This window comes from Oncorhynchus tshawytscha, linkage group LG20 (assembly GCF_018296145.1).
Source record: "Oncorhynchus tshawytscha isolate Ot180627B linkage group LG20, Otsh_v2.0, whole genome shotgun sequence".
In the NCBI taxonomy this organism is placed as follows: domain Eukaryota; kingdom Metazoa; phylum Chordata; class Actinopteri; order Salmoniformes; family Salmonidae; genus Oncorhynchus; species Oncorhynchus tshawytscha.
The window spans coordinates 44,854,274-44,878,839 of NC_056448.1; the positions used below are offsets into that span (position 1 = coordinate 44,854,274).

Here is a 24,566-nt window from a genome sequence, read left to right on the forward strand (position 1 = left end):
TTTTAATCTCATTTCGAAAGTAAAACCCTTTTCCAACATAATATGACAATAACGCCCTGAGTCGCTTCATCTCATTTCTAAAGTTAAAGGATTTTCTTTCCAACAGGACCTAAAAGAGGCGGAGGACACACTGTTTTCCTTGGTAAGTGGTTCCTTCCATTTAGGCTGCGGAGCAAAGATGTGCTACGTCAGTGGAGGAGAGAACGTCGAGTGACGCACAGTTTGATTTCATTTTAGCTGCCGGTGACAGGCGCGACTCGCAGGAGGTACGTGTGTTAATGTGAATTTGATCAAGCTGTGTAGCCAATGTATTGCTTCTTGATGAATAAATACGACATTTGCTTTGTTTTGTTACTAGCCACCTAGTAATTTTCTGATGTTGGTTTCAGCTAGGCAGCTAGATATGTTCCCGATCTTCCAACTAGATACCAAGCCATTTCAGGCAATCAATCAAGTTAGAGTAGCTTGCCTTAATTATTTTAGTGCTGGCAAGGTTCCTAGACTTTAAATTGCTTTAATTAACGGGTAATGATACTATATACCAATGTAGCAGCTAAAATCCGAAGGCAGTTAGCCTAGTAGTTAGAGCCAAAAGGTTGCTAGATCGAATCCCCGAGCTGACAAGGTAAAAATATGTCTTTCTGCCCCTGAACAAGGCAGTTAATCCACTGTTCCCCAGTAGGTTGTCATTGTAAATAATAATGTGTTCTTAACTGACTTGCTTAGTAAAATACATTTATCAAGTCTACCCCCAAAATAGATAAATCCGATTTATATAGGCTACATTTGTTAAAGTGGAAGCTATGAAAACAATGTTTTTGTGAAATAGGCCTTTGCCTCTGTTATTTTTACCATTTTACCGTCCTTGACTTTGTCAACACCACCAACTGCATGCAACATGAAAAATTGGAATGTGAAACTGAAAGTTGTAGGGCATTAAGTGTTGGCACCTAGTTGATCATTCACAGCAAATTAAGTGCTTATAGAAGATCTACACCACACTTGAATTTCTTAACATTTTATTGTTACAGCGTGGGATTAACATTTTATTGTTACAATGTGGGATGAACATTTTATTGTTACAACGTGGGATGAACATTTTATTGTTACAACGTGGGATTAACATTTTATTGTTACAACGTGGGATTAACATTTTATTGTTACAGCGTGGGATTAACATTTTATTGTTACAATGTGGGATTAACATTTTATTGTTACAGCGTGGGATTAACATTTGTTCAATTGTCATTTTTTTGTTGTCAATGATCCCTACAAAAAATACTCTTGTCAAAGTGGAAGAAAAATATGAACCTTTTTAAAGATGAATGAAAAATAAAACACTAATATACCTTGAATTAGACAAAGTATTCACCCCACTGAGTCAATACATGTTAGAAAGACCTTTGGCCGCAGATACAGCTGTGAGTCTTCTTGGCTAAATCTCAGATATTTGAACACCTGTATTGTGCACTATTTGCCCATTTTATATTTTCAAAATGATTCCTGCTCTGTTGGGGATCATGGCTAGACAGCCATTTTCTGATCTTGCCATATATTCTCGAGCAGATTTAAGTCGAAACTGTTTCTTGGTAAGCGACTGGGTAGACTGTTTCAAGTTATCTGGAAGGGTGAGTGGCTGTAATTGTGTACTATTTTGGCAGAGTGAAAGTACAAACGCTTCCCACATTCGAACACACGCACAAAAGACACACACACACACACACAAAGTTGGTTCTTGTTCTCAGTCACATTTGGTAATGAGTTACAGTGCTATAATAACCATTGCTTCCCTTTCAGGCAGTTCATAACACAGCTATGGGGGGAGTCGCGTCCTCGCTAACTCATCTGAATAACCTTTCAATCACGTCTGACCATCTGAGGCCAATGAGACTGTGCCCCATGGGAGGCCCCGCCCTCTCAAGAATCAGGGTGCAGCCTCGACAGAGTTAGGACTACATTTGAAGTCAGGAAGTTTACATACACTTAGGTTGGAGTCATTAAAACTCGCTTTTCAATCACTCCACACATTTCTTGTTAAACAAACTATAGTTTTGGCAAGTCGGTTAGGACATCTACTTTGTGCATGACACAATTTTTCCAACAATTGTTTACAGACAGATTATTTCACTTAGAATTCACTGTATCACAATTCCAGTGGGTCAGAATTTTACATACACTAAGTTGACTGTGCCTTTAAACCGCTTGGAAAATTCCAGAAAATTATGTCATGGCTTTAGAAGCTTCTGATAGGCTAATTGACATCATTTGAGCCAATTGGAGGAGTACCTGTGGATGTATTTCAAGGCCTACCTTCAAACTCAGTGCCTCTTTGCTTGAGATCATAGGAAAATCAAACGCCAAGACTTCAGAAAATAAATTGTAGATCTCCTCAAGTCGGGTTCATCCTTGGGAGCAATTTCCAAACGCCTGAAGGTACCACATTCATCTGTACAAACAGTAGTACGCAAGTATAAACACCATGGGACCACGCAGCTGCCATACCGCTCAGGAGGGAGACGGGTTCTGTCTCCACAGTAAAACGAGTCCTATATCGACATAACCTGAAAGGCTGATCAGCAAGGAAGAAGCCACTGCTCCAAAACCACCATAAAAAAGCCAGACTACGGTTTGCAACTGCACATTGGGACAAAGATCATACCTTTTGGAAAAATGTCCTCTGGTCTGATGAAACAAAAATTGAACTGTTTGGCCATAATGACCACCATTATGTTTGGAGGAAAAAGGGGGAGGCTTGCAAGCCGAAGAACACCATCCCAACCGTGAAGTATGGGGGTGGCAGCATCATGTTGTGGGGGTGCTTTGCTGCAGGAGGGACTGGTGCACTTCACAAAATAGATGGCATCATGAGGTGGGAAAAATTATGTGCATATATTGAAGCAACATCTCAAGACATCAGTCAGGAAGTTAAAGCTTGGTTGCAAATGGGTCTTTCAAATGGACAATGACCCCAAGCACACTTCCAAAGTTGTGGCAAAATGGCTTAAGGACAACCAAGTCAAGGTATTGGAGTGGCCATCACAAAGCCCTGATCTCAATCCAATAGAATATTTGTGGGCAGAACTGAAAAAGCATGTGCGAGCAAGGAGGCCTACAAACCTGACTGTTACACCAGCTCTGTCAGGAGGAATGGGCCAAAAGTCACCCAACTTATTGTGGGAAGCTTGTGGAAGGCGACTCAAAACGTATAATCCAGGGAGTTTTTACTAGGATTAAATGCCAGGAATTGTGAAACTGAGTTTAAATGTATGTAAACTTCCAACTTCAACTGTATATGGTCAGACTACATGGAGTTAGTAGCCTCCGATCTTCGTGACAACGAGTCAGCAGATGTTTCTGCTACCCTCTGCAGCATGAGGGATCGGCGTTCGGAGGACGACGCGGTGGATTCTCAGACATTGTTTCTGCTACCCTCTGCAGCATGAGGGATCGGCGTTCGGAGGACGACGAGGTGGATTCTCAGACATTGTTTCTACTACCCTCTGCAGCATGAGGGATCCGCGTTCGGAGGAAGACGTGGTGGATTCTCTGACATTGTTTCTACTACCCTCTGCAGCATGAGGGATCCGCGTTCGGAGGAAGACGTGGTGGATTCTCTGACATTGTTTCTACTACCCTCTGCAGCATGAGGGATCCGTGTTCGGAGGACGACGAGGTGGATTCTCTGACATTGTTTCTACTACCCTCTGCAGCATGAGGGATCCGCGTTCGGAGGAAGACGTGGTGGATTCTCTGACATTGTTTCTACTACCCTCTGCAGCATGAGGGATCCGTGTTCGGAGGAAGACGTGGTGGATTCTCTGACATTGTTTCTACTACCCTCTGCAGCATGAGGGATCCGTGTTCGGAGGACGACGTGGTGGATTCTCTGACATTGTTTCTACTACCCTCTGCAGCATGAGGGATCCGTGTTCGGAGGAAGACGTGGTGGATTCTCTGACATTGTTTCTACTACCCTCTGCAGCATGAGGGATCCGTGTTCGGAGGACGACGTGGTGGATTCTCTGACATTGTTTCTGCAGCATGAGGGATCCGCGTTCGGAGGAAGACGTGGTGGATTCTCTGACATTGTTTCTGCAGCATGAGGGATCCGTGTTCGGAGGAAGACGTGGTGGATTCTCTGACATTGTTTCTGCAGCATGAGGGATCCGTGTTCGGAGGACGACGTGGTGGATTCTCTGACATTGTTTCTGCAGCATGAGGGATCCGTGTTCGGAGGACGACGTGGTGGATTCTCTGACATTGTTTCTGCAGCATGAGGGATCCGTGTTCGGAGGACGACGTGGTGGATTCTCTGACATTGTTTCTGCAGCATGAGGGATCCGTGTTCAGAGGGACGACGCGGTGGATTCTCTGACATTGTTTCTACTACCCTCTGCAGCATGAGGGATCCGTGTTCGGAGGACGACGTGGTGGATTCTCTGACATTGTTTCTGCAGCATGAGGGATCCGCGTTCGGAGGAAGACGCGGTGGATTCTCAGGCATTGTTTCTGCAGCATGAGGGATCCGCGTTCGGAGGACGACGCGGTGGATTCTCTGACATTGTTTCTGCTACCCTCTGCAGCACGAGGGATCCGCGTTCGGAGGACGACGTGGTGGATTCTCAGACATTGTTTCTGCAGCATGAGGGATCCGCGTTCGGAGGACGACGCGGTGGATTCTCTGACATTGTTTCTGCTACCCTCTGCAGCACGAGGGATCCGCGTTCGGAGGACGACGCGGTGGATTCTCAGACATTGATGTGGAGGAGAATGATTTGGCTCCAGGGCAGTCAAAAGCCCCCCAGCTATGGAGGTTGCAGGGGACACCCAGGGGGATAACGTGTTCTTCATTGGACGGTGTCGCAGAGCGGCCGGTCATGTGGCCCGATCCCCTCCCGCAACAGAGGGCGACCAGGTTTTGTGGGATATTCCTATGCCTACCTTAGTCAGGCACCGCTGGCCTCTCTTCCCAGACATTGACGACGAGCTAAAGGCAAGCCGTGACGAGCCTCATTCAGCCCGGTTATTCCTGGATGTGGAGGGAATGAAGGAAGCTTGTGCATGCACTCCCGGTGGAGGAAAAGCTGGCTAGCCACCTGCCCTCGTTGACCAATGGGAGTGGGGCTAATGATAACTCCACTTTCCCTTCTGGGCAGTGTCACTTCTCAAACTGGACAGATTGTACTGTGCTGAGGGACGAGCTCCCCGGTCACTGAGCTTGGTCACCATGCTACAAGTCTATCACCGTGCGCGCACTCAGGAATAGTATGATCGCTACAGTAGTGGCCCAGCGCAACTCACTCTCTGTCCATAAAGGGGACACCCCTCCCGAAACAAATGTCTCTTTGCTGGGTGGTCATCGCCGATTCTGGACGTCGATTCTGGACGTGACGTGCACTCACACTAGTCCCTATAAGGTGTCTAGTTCTGCGGGTTATGGTCTCCGTAGGCGATTGATTGGTGGTAGCGGCGCCTAGGGAAACGAGCAGTGTTGAATACACCTGTGCTATTATTTCACGCACAGTTTAAATTATAAACTGTTTCTACAGAGGATGTCTGTATTTAAAAGCCATCTGTCCTGTTTCCAGCCAGGTTACAGCGTTTTTTTCGCTGGGTCTGTTGGGTATGATATAATCCCCATGGTAACGTTTTTTCCCCCCCTCCTGCGTTGGGTTCTAAGCCAGGTGCCTAGACACGACGCATCTAACCACCTAAACGGAGTGCTTCAGGTTTCACCGTCTTACCTACAGGCCCTGTCTCTGTGGTGAGACCCTCTACTTCGGCACGGGGCTCCCATGGGCTTTACAAGCAAACTCTCTTCCACAGGATTATGGCGGCTATCTTCTTGGCATGTAACAGCGAGAGGCAGGGGTTACCTAGTGGTACACACCGTCGTGGGTGTCTTTTACGGGATTGAGGGTTAGTGATGGCTGTGTGGCAGCCAGTTGGGCATCGGCCCAGACGTTTGAGGTTTTATCGCTTGGATGTCACTGTTCTCTCTGTGGCTTGAAGTGTTCTTACTGCAGGGACAGTAGAGCGTCACTAGGCAGCGTGCAGGTCACCACATTTTATGCGGATTAGAGTGATGAGTGGTCTGCTGTGGGCCGTTCTCAATTGCTATTCGCTGGTGTCAGCTTGTGGGGGTGATTGTAGCTGTGTTGTACTAAGTCAACTGACTGAAAGGGGACTTAAAGTTATGAATATAACTAATGTTCCCTGAAGGAAGGGAATGAGGTAAAACAAAGCAGAAGGTCTTGGTAGGAGGAGCATCTGCTCTGTTCTATCCATTTCCTCTTGTTTGGATTGGTCGCCTTTTTTTAGGGGAGGAGAGTGAAGTGGGCGGGGAATTTGTGTGAGGTAAGAAAAGTCAATGGGAAGAGAAGAAAAAGGGCATTAAAAGGGTTTAAGTAATTGTCAAAGACCATAGAGTAGAATTTGTGTATTAAAACCTGGTTTGGATGGGCCTCCCGAGTGGCGCAGCGGTCTAAGGCACAGCATCAGTGCTTGAGGCGTCACTACATACCCGGGTTTGATCCCATGCTGTGTCACAGCCGGCTGTGATCGGGAGACTCATGAGGCGGTTCACAATTGGCCCAGTGTCGTCCGGGTTAGGGGAGCGTTTGGGATTTCCTGGGCCGGGCGCCTGCAAGATGACTTCGGTTGCCACCTGTACGGTGTTTCTCCGACACATTGGTGCGACTGGCTTCCCGGGTTAAGCGAGAAGTGTGTCAAGATGCAGTGCTTGGCAGCATCGTGTCTTGGAGGACGCATGGCTTTCGACTTCGCTTCTCCTGAATCTGTACGGGAGTTGCAGCAATGGGACAAGACTGTAACTACCAATTGGATATGAGGAAAAAAACTATTTTTACGGTTTGGGGTAGGTTAGTAGTGTTCAGTATGGTGGAGAGAGGAGTGTCCTTGAGTAGGTTAGTAGTGTTCAGTATGGTGGAGAGAGGAGTGTCCTTGAGTAGGTTAGTAGTGTTCAGTATGGTGGAGAGAGAGGAGTGTCCTTGAGTAGGTTAGTAGTGTTCAGTATGGTGGAGAGAGGAGTGTCCTTGAGGAGGTTAGTAGTGTTCAGTATGGTGGAGAGAGGAGTGTCCTTGAGTAGGTTAGTAGTGCTCAGTATGGTGGAGAGAGAGGAGTGTCCTTGAGTAGGTTAGTAGTGTTAGTAGTGTTCAGTATGGTGGGAGAGAGGAGTGTCCTTGAGTAGGTTAGTAGTGTTCAGTATGGTGGAGAGAGGAGTGTCCTTGAGGAGGTTAGTAGTGTTCAGTATGGTGGAGAGAGGAGTGTCCTTGAGTAGGTTAGTAGTGCTCAGTATGGTGGAGAGAGGAGTGTCCTTGAGTAGGTTAGTAGTGTTCAGTATGGTGGAGAGAGGAGTGTCCTTGAGGAGGTTAGTAGTGTTCAGTATGGTGGAGAGAGAGGAGTGTCCTTGAGTAGGTTAGTAGTGCTCAGTATGGTGGAGAGAGAGGAGTGTCCTTGAGTAGGTTAGTAGTGTTCAGTATGGTGGAGAGAGGAGTGTCCTTGAGTAGGTTAGTAGTGTTCAGTATGGTGGAGAGAGAGGAGTGTCCTTGAGGAGGTTAGTAGTGTTCAGTATGGTGGAGAGAGAGGAGTGTCCTTGAGGGAATGAGGCTGCACCCCTTGATTTTGTGAGGCGCTGTTTTCTTTGTCCTTGTCAGGCGTGATTTAAACGTTCTTCAGACAACTAGCAAGGGTGCGACTCCCCCCACATAGTGAGTTGTACCTATTTCCTTTCCTTCAGTGAGCAGTAGTTATATTCGTAACTTTACATGTTGTGTTCTCTTATTTTCTTTAGCTCTATCAGATAAAAAAAAGAGCCAGAGGACCAAAAGAAGAAACATGGGAAAGAAGTCTGCATCTTTGTTCTGATGAACCCTCGTAAACAGGATGAAACCGCTCAGCAACTTCATCACGTGTCTACCCTGCTTGATTAACTGATGAATTAGCCTGTGCAGTCAGATCATCTTTAAACATGTCTGACAACATAAATCCACAAACCTTGTCAGAGGCAGAGACACAGTTGACAGTGGAGCAAGGTGACAAGCACATTGAGCAGAGTAATCTTCTTCAATCACCTACGAAACAGACATTCAAGTCAGCTGCAAATGGCACTACTGCCGTTATACCAGAGTCAGGGGACGAGTTCTCCAGCTCCTCTCATCAGTCCGTTTCAGAGAAAGGAACAAAGGTCGCTGGTCAAAAGGCTAAAAATACTAAAAAAACTAAAAGAAAGACAAATATGGCAACCTTGGACAAGAATGCTGAAGACCAGATTGTGAACCAGAATAGGCAACCCGACCTAAAAGGCCAGGACTCTGCGCAAACTACTGCTGTTGTTAAGGATGTCTGTTTTGGTTCTCAAAAGGTATCGTAGCTGTTTTGATTTTAAGAGGATTTTGTTTGATCAAATATAAATATGTAATTTTCAGTTATATAGTGAGGGCCATCTGTGGCCGTTTTGGTTTCTTGTTGAGGTATTTGAGTGTTACGTTGTTTTTTTAAATTTACTTCACTGAACAGACCGAGACCATACGTTCCGGTGTTGACCCACCGGAAGTGGAGCCTATGGAGATTGAGCAGTCTACCGATGGGAAAGGAGATGCCTCCCTTTCACCAACAAGTCCAGATTTTAAGATGGAACCAAAGGACAACACAATAGTTGGATCTGAGGTATCGTAGCTACTTGATTTTTTTTTTTTTTAAAGAGGATTTTGCTGTTTGAACAATTTAAACTAAAGGACCCAATACAATTTTTCATAGGTATTGAGGGATGAATTTGGCCATTTTGTTTCATTTTGAGGGGCAGTTAAGTGTTAATGTTTATTACATGTTTTACTTGAATGAACAGACAGAGAGCAAAGGTGCCAGTGTTGACCGACACGTGGAGCCTATGGAGGTTGAGCAGTCTGCCCAAGGGAAAGGAGATGCCTCCCTTTCACCAACTAGTCCAGATATTAAGAGGGACAACACAAGTGATGCCTCTGAAACTCCGGCTGGACCGCCGCCAGAAAGGTATCCAACATTTTCTTCTAGTCAGAAGTCACTCAACACTCATACTTATTTTAAATTAACTTAACCAAGACTATTCCTGCTCACTTCATCTTAAAACAATATTAATCTGATTTTTGTTTTTCTTTGTTCCAATTTCAGCACAGCCATGGTTGGATCAGAGGTATCGTAGCTACTTGATTTTTAACCCTTTACACTGGTATGCATGCGGGTTGAAAATGGCAGATTTGGGCACTGATAAGCACCTAAATTGGATCAAGAGTGGCTACAGGGCCGTGACTAGGGTTTGCGTTTTAGTGCAGTCCGTAAGGATGCTGTAGGTTCATGCACCTCAGTCGGTCTACAAAAACACAGTCCATCTATTAGCTGTACAATTGTAATGTTACACACCTGAAATGGGGGAAATGTGAGAAATGATTCACACTGACATGTAGCATCGATAGCAAAACAAAAATGTAGGACACTTTTAGAACTGAATTGTTTGCGTTTTAATGTCGGCCTATAGGGAAGATAGGTCCTGTGTAGGTGTTCATATTGAAACACAGTGGTTGCGTTTTAATGTCGGCCTATAGGGAACATAGGTCCTGTGTAGGTGTTCATATTGAAACACTGGTTGCGTTTTAATGTCAGCCTATAGGGAAGATAGGTCCTGTGTAGGTGTTCATATAGAAACATACAGTGGTTGTATTTTAATGTCGGCCTATAGGGAAGAGAGGTCCTGTGTAGGTGTTCATATAGAAACATACAGTGGTTGTATTTTAATGTCGGCCTATAGGGAAGAGAGGTCCTGTGTAGGTGTTCATATTGAAACATACAGTGGTTGTATTTTAATGTCGGCCTATAAGGAAGATAGGTCCTGTGTAGGTGTTCATATTGAAACATACAGTGGTTGTATTTTAATGTCGGCCTATAGGGAAGATGGGTCCTGTGGAGATGTTCATATAGAAACATACAGTGGTTGTATTTTAATGTCGGCCTATAGGGAAGATGGGTCCTGTGGAGATGTTCAAATAGAAACATACAGTGGTTGTATTTTAATGTCGGCCTATAGGGAAGATAGGTCCTGTGTAGGTGTTCATATTGAAACACTGGTTGCGTTTTAATGTCAGCCTATAGGGAAGATAGGTCCTGTGTAGGTGTTCATATAGAAACATACAGTGGTTGTATTTTAATGTCGGCCTATAGGGAACATAGGTCCTGTGTAGGTGTTCATATTGAAACACTGGTTGCGTTTTAATGTCAGCCTATAGGGAAGATAGGTCCTGTGTAGGTGTTCATATAGAAACATACAGTGGTTGTATTTTAATGTCGGCCTATAGGGAAGAGAGGTCCTGTGTAGGTGTTCATATAGAAACATACAGTGGTTGTATTTTAATGTCGGCCTATAGGGAAGAGAGGTCCTGTGTAGGTGTTCATATTGAAACATACAGTGGTTGTATTTTAATTCGGCCTATAAGGAAGATAGGTCCTGTGTAGGTGTTCATATTGAAACATACAGTGGTTGTATTTTAATGTCGGCCTATAGGGAAGATGGGTCCTGTGGAGATGTTCATATAGAAACATACAGTGGTTGTATTTTAATGTCGGCCTATAGGGAAGATGGGTCCTGTGGAGATGTTCAAATAGAAACATACAGTGGTTGTATTTTAATGTCGGCCTATAGGGAAGATAGGTCCTGTGTAGGTGTTCATATTGAAACACTGGTTGCGTTTTAATGTCAGCCTATAGGGAAGATAGGTCCTGTGTAGGTGTTCATATAGAAACATACAGTGGTTGTATTTTAATGTCGGCCTATAGGGAACATAGGTCCTGTGTAGGTGTTCATATTGAAACACTGGTTGCGTTTTAATGTCAGCCTATAGGGAAGATAGGTCCTGTGTAGGTGTTCATATAGAAACATACAGTGGTTGTATTTTAATGTCGGCCTATAGGGAAGAGAGGTCCTGTGTAGGTGTTCATATAGAAACATACAGTGGTTGTATTTTAATGTCGGCCTATAGGGAAGAGAGGTCCTGTGTAGGTGTTCATATTGAAACATACAGTGGTTGTATTTTAATGTCGGCCTATAAGGAAGATAGGTCCTGTGTAGGTGTTCATATTGAAACATACAGTGGTTGTATTTTAATGTCGGCCTATAGGGAAGATGGGTCCTGTGGAGATGTTCATATAGAAACATACAGTGGTTGTATTTTAATGTCGGCCTATAGGGAAGATGGGTCCTGTGGAGATGTTCAAATAGAAACATACAGTGGTTGTATTTTAATGTCGGCCTATAGGGAAGATAGGTCCTGTGTAGGTGTTCATATTGAAACATATTTTTTTAAGTTCCTAACTTATTTGAAAAGTATAGTACAGGTTCATTTAGGGTACCCCTGACCCCATGTTTGGGAACCACTGTACAAACCTCTTTCTGCTTGCTTCCTCCCTCTCTCTGTCTCCTCACCACTGAGCTCCACATCACCACTGTCTGTCTCTCCGTAGCAGAGCATGTGAGCGGAGTTGAGCGGTTGGAAATCCCTTCTCATCGCTCACGGAGCTCCGGCGTTCCATGTCCTTTCCTGCTGCTCTGCCACAAACCGCTCAGTGCCTACAGGATCACAGGGGGGGAAAAACTGCAGCTCCAAATTCGTTCCATTCATTAAAATCCGCAATTTAACCAACAGCCATTTCTTTTTTTTGTTACTACCTGGATCTACCAATTGGTTTATATTTATTGAAGCCAAACCACATGGTTTTGATTCAAAAGTATTTGAATAATAATGGAAAGGTGATTGTAAGAAGCGAACATCATTTCAAATAGGCTACATGTCATATTAAACAGCATATACAGTCATTCAGAAAGTTTTCCGACCCTTTGAGTTTTCCCACATTTTGTTACGTTACAGCCTTATTCTAAAACGAATAAAATAAAATAAAACATCCTCATCAATCTACACACCATACCTCATAGTCACAAAGCAAAAACAGGTTTTAAATTTTTTTTACCCTTTACTCTGTACTTTGTTGAAACACCTTTGGCAGCGATTACAGTCTTCTTGGGTGTGACGCTGAAAGCTTGGTGTAACCGATGTGAAATGGCTAGCTACTTATCGGTGGTGCGCGCTAATAGCGTTTCAATCGGTGACGTCACTTGCTCTGAGATCTGAAGTAGTTGTTCCCCTTGTTCCCCGCTGCGGCTTTTGTGGCACGATGGGTAACGATGCTTCAAGGGTGTCTGTTGTCGATGTGTACAGAGAGGGTCCCTGGTTCAAGCCCAGGTAGGGGCGAGGAGAGGGACAGAAGCTATACTGTTACATTGGCATACCTCTTAAGTTCTGTCAGGTTGGATGGGGAGCGTCGCTGCAGAGATGTTCGAGCGGGTTCAAGTCTGGGCTCTGGCTGGGCCACTCAAGGACATTCAGAAACTTGTGCATCCATCCTCCCAGTCTCTGCTGCTGAAAAACACCCCCACAGGATGATGATGCTGCCACCACCATCCTTCACCGTAGGGATGGTGACAGGTTTCCTCCAGATATGACGCTTAGCATTCAGGCCAAAGAGTTCAATCTTTGTTTCATCAGACCAGACAATCTTGTTTCTCATGGTCAGCGTACTTTATGGCCATTTGGCAAACTCCAAGTGGGCTGCCGTGCTTTTTACTGAGTGTTTTCCGTCTGGCCACTCTACCATAAAGGCCTGATTGGTGGAGTGCTGCAGAGATGGTTGTCCTTCTGGAAGGTTCTCCCATTCCCACAGGAACTCTGGAGCTCCGTCAGAGAGTCCATCGGGTACTTGGTCAACATAAAGGCCCTTCTCCCCAGATTGCCCAGTTTGGCGGCCAGCTCTAGGAAGAGTCTTCCATTTAAGAATGATGGAGGCCACTGTATTCTTGGGGACCTTCAATGCTGCAGAAATGTTTTGGTACCCTTCCCCAGCTTTCTGCCTTAACACAATCCTGTCTTGGAAGTCTACGGACAATAACTTCAACCTCATGGCTTGGTTTTTGCTCTGACATGCACTGTCAACCCTAGGACCTTATATAGACCGAATTTACCACAGGTGGACTCCAAACAAGTCGTAGAAACATCTCAAGGATGGTCAATGGAAACACGATGCACCTGAGCTCAATTTTGAGTCTCATAGTAAAGGATACTTATGTAAATAAGTATATATCTGTTTTTATATTTTTAATACATTTGCTAAAATAAATAAGCTGTTTTCACCTCGTCATTATGGGGTATTGTGTGTAGATTGAGGAAAAATGTGAATTTAATCCATTTTAGAGAATGAGTCTGTAACGTCACGTGGGAAAAGGGGAGGGGTCTGAATACTTCCCGAATGCACTCTAAATAGGTCAGGACCCAGACAGGGAGGCTATGATGGAACCGATAATGAATTATTTAGGCTATATTATTTCAATTACTTCAAGGCTGTAGCCTACAATGAAATGCGTTGTGACAAATTTGCTAGTGTGACACAATAGGTTGGTAGGGACATAAAGCGCTCAGCATTTAAACAACATTTCATTGTATTGAATCATTATAGTTTATACATTTTTGCGTTTAGGCTGTGACTTACTTAGAATGACATTTAAAAAAAAAAATAATAATAATAATTAATAAGAAACACTAGTTTGGTCATCTGTGGTTTCAGGCTCATGTGATGGTGCCTGGAGAGCTGACGAGCTGACCATACCCTCTCCACACGTGTAGAGCCATCGGGGACGCTAGACACCCTTTTGGCCACTCCTGCCAGGCTGGGCAGAGATGTAGTATTTATAAAAGAAAAAATAATATATTTATAAATAGTTAGACCTAAAGGTTTTAAGGAAAAGTAACCCAATCAAAACGAAAAGCTCCTTGAATGTGGGAATATGCCTAGACCTATTGTGGCCTATTGTATATATCATAGAATGAAAATGAACAAACCGTTTTAAGAGATTTGATTTTTTTTGGTTTATAAATACAATGATACACTTAATTATCTACCCACCTCGTTCCTTTATTTTAGCATGTGCACGTAGTAAGTACACCATCATGCTTTTGAGATGCGTGTCTTTTCAGATTCCACAATGATTCTTTAGTTGTGGACATTACATCACCACACTCCCTCTCTTGGTCCTCATCTTTGTAAGTCACCTTGATCCAGCACCTGTGTGTTTCATCAGTTTCTTTACGAAAATGTTTAGTGAACTCCATGACAGTAGCTAAGGGGTTACAGCAGCACACCAATAGACTACAAATTCGTGGTGGGGCGAGCATGCCACGAGCTCGTGAAAAGTGAGCGAAATTAGAGCTGGTGAAAAGACCCGACGCTCCAGCCTTTGAGAATCTTCCTCCAGTCAAATTGGCCACAGTCACTCCTCGCTCCACTCCAATGGAGTTATGAGAATTTATTAGCTTGTTTTTTTGCTCCTGCTTAGGTAGGCTCCGTTTAAAGTTAGCTTTTTATTTCATCCTTCTATCTGGCTTAGTAACTTACTAACCAGAGCCCTTCGAAGTTACTGCAATATAAGTTTCTGCCGGCATATAGCCACCTGACTGGCATATCTATAAGCGACTATTTAATGGTCGACTTTGGGCACGAAAAACGGTCCAACTCCTCGTCTTTCTGAACTTTTAAAGAGAAATGGCGTGTGCTTTTGGTGGTTCATCTGTTTCATTCTGGTCATGCGTGCCCCGACCGTCGTAGCTAGTTCGTTAGCTAATGGTGCTTTCAATACAACTGGGAACAAAAACAAAAATGAGGTCAAATCACAACGTCAGTGATCTTCCGATCGGAAAGTCAGAGCTCTAGAAACAGGCCCCCTGTTCCCGATTTAGGATTTCTGAGTTGGATGAACGTTCAAAACAAATTTTCCCAGTCGGAGCAATTTATTTCCCCAGAGTTCCAAGTTGTCTTGAACGCCCTGAAATCGGACTTCGGATATTTCCCAGATCTGAGGTCCACTTGAATAAACTTTCAAAGTTCTTGAAATGTTCTGGATTGACTTACCTTCATGTCTTAAAGTAATAATGGACTGTCGTTTCTCTTTGCTTATTTGAGCTGTTTTTGCCATAATATGGACTTGTTCTTTTACCAAGTAGGGATATCTTCTGTATACCACCCCTACCTTGTCACAACACAACTTATTCGCTCAAATGCATTAAGATGGAAAGAAATTCCACTAATTCACTTTTAACAAGACACACCTGTTAACCTGTAGTGACGCCCAGCCCGTGAACGGGACCGTTATCATCATCTGACACTAATTAGCATAACGCAACGGACATACATCTTCCTGGAAAATATTCATGAAAATCACAAGTGAAATATATTGGAACACAGCTTAGCCTTTTGTTAATCACCTTGTCATCTCAGATTTTCAAAATATGCTTTACAGCCAACGCAAGACAAGCATGTGTGTAAGTTTATCATAGCCTAGCATAGCATTATGCCTTGCTAGCAGCAGGAAAACTTGTCACGGAAATCAGAAAAGCAATCAAATTAAATCGTTTACCTTTGATGAACTTCGGATGTTTTCACTCACGAGACTCCCAGGTAGACAACGAAAGTTCATTTTTTTCCCAAAATATTATTTTTGTAGGCGAAATAGCTCCGTTTGTTCTTCACGTTTGGCTGAGAAATCACCCGGAAATTGCTGTCACCACAACGCTGAAAAATATTCCAAATTAGCTCCATAATATTGACAGAAACATGGCAAACGTTGTTTAGAATACATCCTCAAGGTGTTTTTCTAATATCTATTCGATAATATATCAGTCGGGACAATTCGTTTTTCACTCTGACCGATTGGAGTAATGGCTACCTCTGTATTTTATGCGAGAATCTCTCTCGGAGCCACCATGTGACCACTTACGCAATGTGGCTGCCTACGGCTATTCTTCAACATAAATTCATAAAACTACGTCACAATGCTGTAGACACCTTGGGGAATACGTAGAAAGCGTAAGCTCGTTGATGGTACATTCACAGCTGAATAGGGAGTCATTGGAATGCAGCGCTTTCAAAACCTGGGGCACTTCAGGATTGGATTTTTCTCAGGCTTTCGCCTGCAACATCAGTTCTGTTATACTCACAGACAATATCTTTACAGTTTTGGAAACGTTAGAGTGTTTTCTATCCAAAGCTGTCAAATTATATGCATATTCTATTTTTTGGTCCTGAAAAATGGCCCGTTTACTTTGGGAACGTTATTTTTCCAAAAATAAAAAAAATTACCCCTAGATTCAACAAGTTATTAAAATCAATCAAATATGTGGAAACCAATTATTTTTCCATTTATTTAGAAGAAATTGTGAACTATGCGAAGGTGAGAATATATTTGACTGCACCTGTATATTACTATTCTATGTTCTATTTATGTGTTGAATTTATTTTGGTGGTTTTATACTTCAAAGAGCATATTCTAGCATCTTTTCCTGACAAAATGTCCCGTTTAAAACGGGAATGTTTTTTTTCCAAAAATGAAAATACTGCCCCCTAACACCAATAGGTTAATTGAAATGCATTCCAGGTGACTACCTCATGAAGCTGGTTGAGAGAATGCCAAGAGTGTGCAATGCTGTCATCAAGGCAAATGGTGGCTACATTGAAGAATACTTTGAAAATATATTTTGATTTGTTTAACACTTGTTTGGTACTACATGATTCCCTATGTGTTATTTCATAGTTTTGATGTATTCACTACTTTTCTACAATATAGAAAATAGTAAAATTAAAGAAAAACCCTTGAATGAGTAGGTGAGTCCAAACTTTTGACTGGTACAGTATATATGAGTGAAGTAGTTTTTCTTACAAAATAGATAATAATTTAGTCTGTTAAAAAGCATATTTTCTGTGTTGGAATGGTGTGGGCGCATACTGGTCATTAGAAATATAATAGTCAGCATTTCACTGTTAGTCTACACCTGTTGTTTACCAAGGACCCATCAGTCAGCATTTCACTGTTAGTCTGCACCTGTTGTTTACCAAGGACCCTTCAGTCAGCATTTCACTGTTAGTCTACACCTGTTGTTTACCAAGGACCCATCAGTCAGCATTTCACTGTTAGTCTACACCTGTTGTTTACCAAAGACCCATCAGTCAGCATTTCACTGTTAGTCTACACCTGTTGTTTACCCAGGACCCATCAGTCAGCATTTCACTGTTAGTCTGCTTCTGTTGTTTACGAAGCATGTGACAATTTGAACTGGTCTGTTTGAGATCCAAGTTTGAGGTGAAGTTAAAATAAAAAAAATAAAAAACATTTTCATCCAATTTATGATTTGGCCACATATGAGTATAGGATGAGTAAAAAACATTATTTGAGTATGAGTTAACAGAATATTAACTTTCAGTGGACAGTTACTTTAAAACTGCAATATTTTTTTCTCATCCTCATGAGAAAATGTGAAGAATAATGGACCCAATAAAAGTTATAATGAGAGGTCTATTTGGTCATTTTCACTTGAGGGACAGTTAAGCGTTAACAGGTGTCTTGTGTTACTTGTTTAACAGACAGACAGCATCCCCTCCAGTGTTGGCCTACAGGATGATGCCATGGAGGTCGAGCAGTCTGACCATAGGAAAGGAGACACGAAAAGTGATGACTCTGGAACTATGGATAAAAAGTATCCTTGTCCACCTCCAAAAAGGTATCCATTCCAAAACGTTCTGCTAAAACCGGATGTCATTCAATGCTCATGGTTATTTAAATCCCCTTCCCAAATAATTATCCTGCATACCTGCATATGTTTAGACCAAGGCTCCCCAACCATCTCCTACCATCCTGGAGGTTTTAACACACCTGATTCTAATAATTAGCTGGTTGATAAGCTGAACCAAGTTGATACAAATCAAATGTTATTGGCCCATACACATGGTTAGCAGATGTTATTGGTCCTTACACATGGTTAGCAGATGTTATTGGTCCTTACACATGGTTAGCAGATGTTATTGGTCCTTACACATGGTTAGCAGATGTTATTGGTCCATACACATGGTTAGAAGATGTTAATGAGAGTGTAGCGAAATTCTTGTGCTTCTAGTTCCGACCATGCAGTAATATCTAACAAGTAATCTAACAATTCCCCCAACGACTACCTAATACACACAAATCTAAAGAGGTGAATGAGAATATGTCCATATAAATATATGGATGAGCGACGGCCGAGCGGCACAGGCAAGGTGCAGCAGATGGTATAAAATACAGTATATACAGATGATATGCGTCAAGTAAGATATGTAAACATTATTAAAGTGGCATTATTTAAAGTGACTCGTGATCTATTCATTAAAGTGTCCAGTGATTGGGTCTCAGTGTTGGAAGCAGTCTCTCTTGCGTTTAGTAATGACTATTTAAGAGTCTGATGGCCTTGAGATCTAAGCTGTTTTTCAATCTCTCAGTCCCAGCTTTGATGCACCTGTACCCCAGTTACAACTGGAGTTGGACTGAAAACCTTACAGGAGGGTAGCTCTCCAGGAGCAGGGTTGTAGTTAAAACCTACAGGGGGGTAGCTCTCCAGGAGCAGGGTTATAGTTAAAACCTACAGGAGGGTAGCTCTCCAGGAACAGGGTTGTAGTTAAAACCTACAGGAGTGTAGCTCTCCAGGAACAGGGTTGTAGTTAAAACCCACAGGAGGGTAGCTCTCCAGGAACAGGGTTGTAGAGCCCTGGTTTAGATCATACTCATCTGATTATTATTGTTTGTTTTCATTTCAGGACAGACACAGGGAAAATGCAGGTGTCGGCAAAAGAGAGACTTAAAATCTATTTCCACGCCATCCTCTCAATGGACTTCAATCTTGACCAGAATGAGGATCGCCTTTTCGTATGGGCAGGGGAGGAAACGGGGAGCTGGGAATCCAATGCAGTTGAGCTAACCGTGACAAAGTGGGTTCGCTTCACGTGTGTGTCTACTGTATGTTCAACCGGAATTTAGTGGTTTGTCCCAGTTGTGTTGCCCTAAAAAGTAATCCTATAAGTAATGTCATTCTACAAAAAGAGTGATTTAACACATCCTAACGTCATAACCCTTGTTATGTTTAAAGCTACAGTCCAATCCTGGGACAGGATGTGATGTTGAGTGGTAAGAAACTAAATACAAGTAGTCAGGTTTCCAATGACGCAGATTTATTCCACACAAGCAATGTCAGCCCCCCCCAAAAAATATTTTTGACGTGTAGGGTAGCCTAGTGGTTAAAGTGTTGGACTAGTAACCAGCAGGTAGCCTAGTGGTTAAAGCGTTGGACTAGTAACTGGAAGGTTGCAAGTTCAAACCCCCGAGCTGACAAGGTACAAATCTGTCGTTCTGCCCCTGAACAGGCAGTTAACCCACTGTTCCTAGGCCGTCATTGAAAATAAGAATGTGTTCTTAACTCACTTGCCTAGTTAAATAAAAATAATTAATTAAAATGGAAACAGAAGATGTAGGAGAAATCTTCTAAAGATCAACACAAATTTGATCTGTTTGACGGGTGAGTTTTTCTTTTATCTAACTTTCTTTTCAGCGACAAATTCTGGTGGGTTTTTTTTTTTCAAATAAATGCTGATTGACGAATCATTTTGAAGGTACAGTGGGGCACGTGATGTCATCATGTAACTATTAAAACCATCCACTCCACGTTACATTCTAAAGGCCTACTGCTGGCAAAATCTTTTTTTTATTTTTTTAAAATCTATATATTTTTTTTAACTATAAAAGTTATGTTTCTTTGCAGGACAACGATTGTCTGGACTTTCAAGAATGCCTGAATTGCTGACCTTGCTTGGTGATACTGGCTGGTTGCAAGTTTCCAAATGGTTTCAGATCTATAGGAGTGTGAAGTTTTCACCATCCCAATAGTTTCAGATCTATAGGAGTGTGAAGTTTTCACCATCCCAATTGTTTCAGATCTATAGGAGTGTGAAGTTTTCACCATCCCAATTGTTTCAGATCTATAGGAGTGTGACGTTTTCACCATCCCAATTGTTTCAGATCTATAGGAGTGTGACGTTTTCACCATAGCACGAACGTGGCTAAAAGTTGGCACATGAGAATTGTTAGAATATGGCAAATATGATTCAATTCTATCCACGTTGGCTTTTGCGGGCTACCTGAGACATGACACATTTTGGTGACAGCCTTTATTAATGCTCAATTTGCTTCATTGGATAATGGAAACACTTCGACTGCATCTTTGTTCGACATTCTAGGTTTTGGTGAAAACATTATTTATTTATTTTTTTTAGGTGTGACTCATTTACGTCCAGCTGTTGTTATCAACGCGACAGTTCAATGGAAATACACAGCGTGGCGATCCACTGAGCGGACACAGACGTCAGGTCAACGTCTAGCTTTGATTTACATTTGGTTGAGTTGTCAACTTAAAAGTGAATTCATTGGATTTAGGTTGAGTGGAAGTAGATCAAATTCCCTTACATTGATGACTTTTTGCAAATCCAGTCAGTTTTCTACGTTGATTCAATGTCACCACATGGATTTTTGTTGTTGTTGTTGTTGAAATGTTGTGTAAACAATGTTGATTCAACCAGTTTTTTTTTTTTGCCCAGTTGGAAGCAAATCTTTTTTCTATGAAAAATGAATAAATGTCGACCAAACAATCCCCCTGGACAAGTTCGTAGAAACCTAGCTGTTGAACCCATATTTCTCCAACACTCACTGCATCGGGTCTGCATTGAAACTGGGGCAACAGGGCGTTCAGTGTCGTTACTCCTGACCTGTGGACGGCCCTTTCTAGGGTAATCAGGGTGGCACATATCGGAAAATACATCAGGTTAATCAAATAGGCTTAAAACACCATGTGTGTAAGTTGAAATGTTTTTACATGTTTACTTACAATCTCTCCAGGGAACTGGGAGTGCATGGATTCTTAGTCGAAGGAATCCTGGTCACTGACCAAGCTGTGCCCATACCATACCAATATATTGTCTACAGTTCCAAAAAGGCAACGTATGAGTACGAGTACATTGATTCTACACATCCCACCAGAAGAAGAAGTCTTTCTGTAAATACCAAACTACTCGATGAGGAAGGTAGGAGTTTTGTAGAATTTCCACAACTGTTTTCAATTGCAATGGCTGCATTTAATTGGAACACATGAGATGACAGCTTTTGGGTGATGCTCATCCCATTTTAGAACACTTTTTTTAGCTTTGTCATTATGGGGTATTGTGATGTCATTATGGGGTATTGTGATGTCATTATGGAGTATTGTGATGTCATTATGGGGTATTGTGTGACAATTGATGAGGAAAAACAAACAATTCAATTTTAAAATAAGGTTGTAACATAACAAAATGTGGAAAAAGTCAAGGGGTCTGAATACTTTCTGAATGCACTGTAGATTCAGCTTTGATCTGGCTTTATTAAGCACCATTCTCCATTCATCACAGAAAATCGCCAGAGTAGCCTGTTCTTTGGGCAGCTGAACAAGTAGAGCAGAGAATGTGCGTGTCCCACTCATACGCATAAGCTTCATACTTAAAAATAAAATAAAAAATCTAAACTATTTTAGGTCAAACTCAACTGTAAACCAAGTTGAAATTAGTTTTGAGTCAAGTGCATAGTATTCCATTTTTTAAACATTTTTAGCAACATATCAACTTATTTGTGCTGTCAAAATGTCTCTTTCCTGCTTTGCCAAGAACATCACATAAAACATGGGTTCGTTAAAGTGGCATCTTCTTTTTATTTGTGTCCACCCCTCCTCCCCCCCACCGCTCCACCCCACCCCTCCACCCCACCCCACCACAGGGGCTTGGCATCAGTATGATGACATTATCTGTGCCTCGCCATCCAAGGATGTGTCCAAAAGAATAATCCAAGGCAGAGAAATCGCAGGGAAGATAATGCTTCAGACTATTTTTGAACTCCTTCACAGCTGGAATGACATTCAACTCAACTGTTTCATGAAACGACTGATTCAATTTGAACAGAGTTACAGGAAACCGTCATTGTATGCAGGCATCAACAAGAATATGAGAAAACAAACAAATAAAGATGTGAGTTATTTTTAAAGAATTGTTAAATAAACATAATGGCATTCAGATAATGCATAGACCAGCGATAAAGCACAGACGTTATGCCAAATTATTTATAGAAAAATACATGCTGTTTTACCGTGATTTAATAGTTGAGAAAGAAACGCATTGCCGTTTACCGTTTTCTTAAACAGTCTTCTAACATTATGTTTTACTCCAAGGTTCAAAAGCTGCTGAAACAGTTCATTCTGGAGAGTGTGCTTCCTCAGCTGCTGAAGAAGGGAGAGGGAAGGAGTCCCACTTTTCAGGACCAAATGAAGGCCGCTGTGATCGTACTGTATATGAGTAAACATTATGAGATCCCACTAGAGAAAGCAGAAGTCGCTGGTCTATGCTTTGCTCTCTGTCTGCCCAACATGCCTAAAGACGAGTTCCTGCAGTATTGGACAGATTTTACACAACCCGTCGTACTTCTCAAAAAGTGAGTACGTTGTTTTAACATTACAGTTCCTCGGCTATTGGCCTAAACCAAAAGATGGGATGCTTCACATACAATTCAATAACTCAGTGGCAGTTACATTTCCCTAGAGGTTTATATAGAGGCGGACGGACCAGAAGGCCGTTGGTTTAATGCTGCATTCATAACCAAATGGAAAGGTGGTAATTACCAGTTGTAAATACCAGTTGGATGCCTTCACATGCGTTCAACTCATTGAGAAACACGACTCCAGTCGAGTTGTAGAAACATCTCAAGGATGATCCATTGAAACAGGATGCACCTGAGCTCAATTTCGAGTCTCATAGCAAAAGGGTCTGAATACTGATGTAAATGTGATATTTCGTATTTTATACATTTCCAAAAATTTCTAAAAACTTGTTTTTCTTTTGTCATTATTGGGTATTCCAAATCAAATCAAAGTTTATTTGTCACGTGTGCCGAATACAACAGGTGTAGTAGACCTGACAGTGAAATGCTGAATACAACAGGTGTAGTAGACCTTATAGTGAAATGCTGAATACAACAGGTGTAGTAGACCTTACAGTGAAATGCCGAATACAACAGGTGTAGTAGACCTTATAGTGAAATGCTGAATACAACAGGTGTAGTAGACCTTATAGTGAAATGCCGAATACAACAGGTGTAGTAGACCTTATAGTGAAATGCTGAATACAACAGGTGTAGTAGACCTTATAGTGAAATGCCGAATACAACAGGTGTAGTAGACCTTATAGTGAAATGCTGAATACAACAGGTGTAGTAGACCTTATAGTGAAATGCTTACTTACAGGCTCTAACCAATAGTGCAAAAAAGGTTTTAGGTGAACAATAGGTAAGTAAAGAAATAAAACAACAGTAAAAAGACAGTGAAAAACAGTAGTGAGGCTACATACAGTAGAGGCTACATACAGTAGAGGCTACATACAGTAGAGGCTACATACAGTAGAGGCTATATACAGTAGAGAGGCTATATACAGTAGAGAGGCTATATACAGTAGAGAGGCTATATACAGTAGAGAGGCTATATACAGTAGAGAGGCTATATACAGTAGAGAGGCTATATACAGTAGTCAGGCTGATTGAGGTAGTATGTACATGTAGATATGGTTAAAGTGACTATGATGAACAGAGAGTAGCAGTAGCGTAAAAGAGGGGTTGGCGGGTGGTGACGGGACACAATGCACTATTGTGTGTAGATTGATGAGGGGGGGGGGGAACTATTAAATCCATTTTAGATGAAGTCTGTAACGTAACAAAATGTGGATAAAGTCAAGCGGTCTGAATACTTTACGAACACGCTGTATGTGTAGGATATGCTTTGTTGACTGATTTATGCAGATCTAGTTTTAAAAAAAAACTCCATTCTAGAATACATTACATTACATGATACATACACATCTTTCTATCTACGTCCTTTTATTTGGGTTTCTATGCAAAAGTATATCATAAAAATTGTCTTCTTTATTTGACATGAGACATACTTGTATATTCAGGCCTAAACATGATAAAACATTTTAATTAACTGACAGAGAGAAGGCTAATGAAACACTAGCCTCCTGAGCAGGCACATTGGCTATAATGGTCAGCGGGGTTACAGCCTCGTACGGTCAAGACAATTCATATTGCACGCTGCATTTTTCAAGTCTACTCGAAAACAGGTGCACTACATGACCAAAGGTATGTGGACACCTGCTCGTCAAACATCTCATTCCAAAATCATGGGCATTAATATGGAGTTGGTCGCCACTTTGCTGCGATAACAGCCTCTGGGAAGGCCAGTAAAAAAAACTTTGGTTCTTAAAGAAAAGGAGACTATTGCCATGTTTGCCTCATGTCGGAAACTCGTAAATGACTGAGTTTCTTACTAGGAAGCTCGATGCAGGTCCCGAGTTCCCGACATGATATGAACGCGGCATAAGCTGCCTTACTAAAGTAACCAGAAGGGAGCGCTAAGATAAGGTTGCCGTTTTTACAATAGTGTTTATTAAATAGCATAGGCTACAGGAACCAATAATAGCAATAGCATAGGCTATGGGAACCAATAATAGCAATAGCATAGGCTACGGGAACCAATAATAGCAATAGCATAGGCTACGGG

General features: G+C 42.2%; 1 protein-coding gene across 1 annotated transcript; it reads left to right on the top strand.

Moving 5' to 3' along the window:
* The first annotated feature begins 53 nt into the window (after positions 1–53).
* Positions 54–22,750, top strand: LOC112219963 (E3 ubiquitin-protein ligase rnf213-alpha). Its single transcript, XM_024381454.2, has 10 exons — positions 54–266; positions 7,814–8,383; positions 8,539–8,688; positions 8,867–9,030; positions 9,169–9,190; positions 17,506–17,642; positions 18,709–18,879; positions 20,837–21,021; positions 21,743–21,990; positions 22,191–22,750. The coding sequence occupies exons 2-10, from the start codon at positions 7,991–7,993 to the stop codon at positions 22,452–22,454; spliced, it is 1,734 nt and encodes a 577-aa protein (XP_024237222.2). The 5' UTR covers positions 54–266; positions 7,814–7,990; the 3' UTR covers positions 22,455–22,750.
* Positions 22,751–24,566: the final 1,816 nt, after the last annotated feature.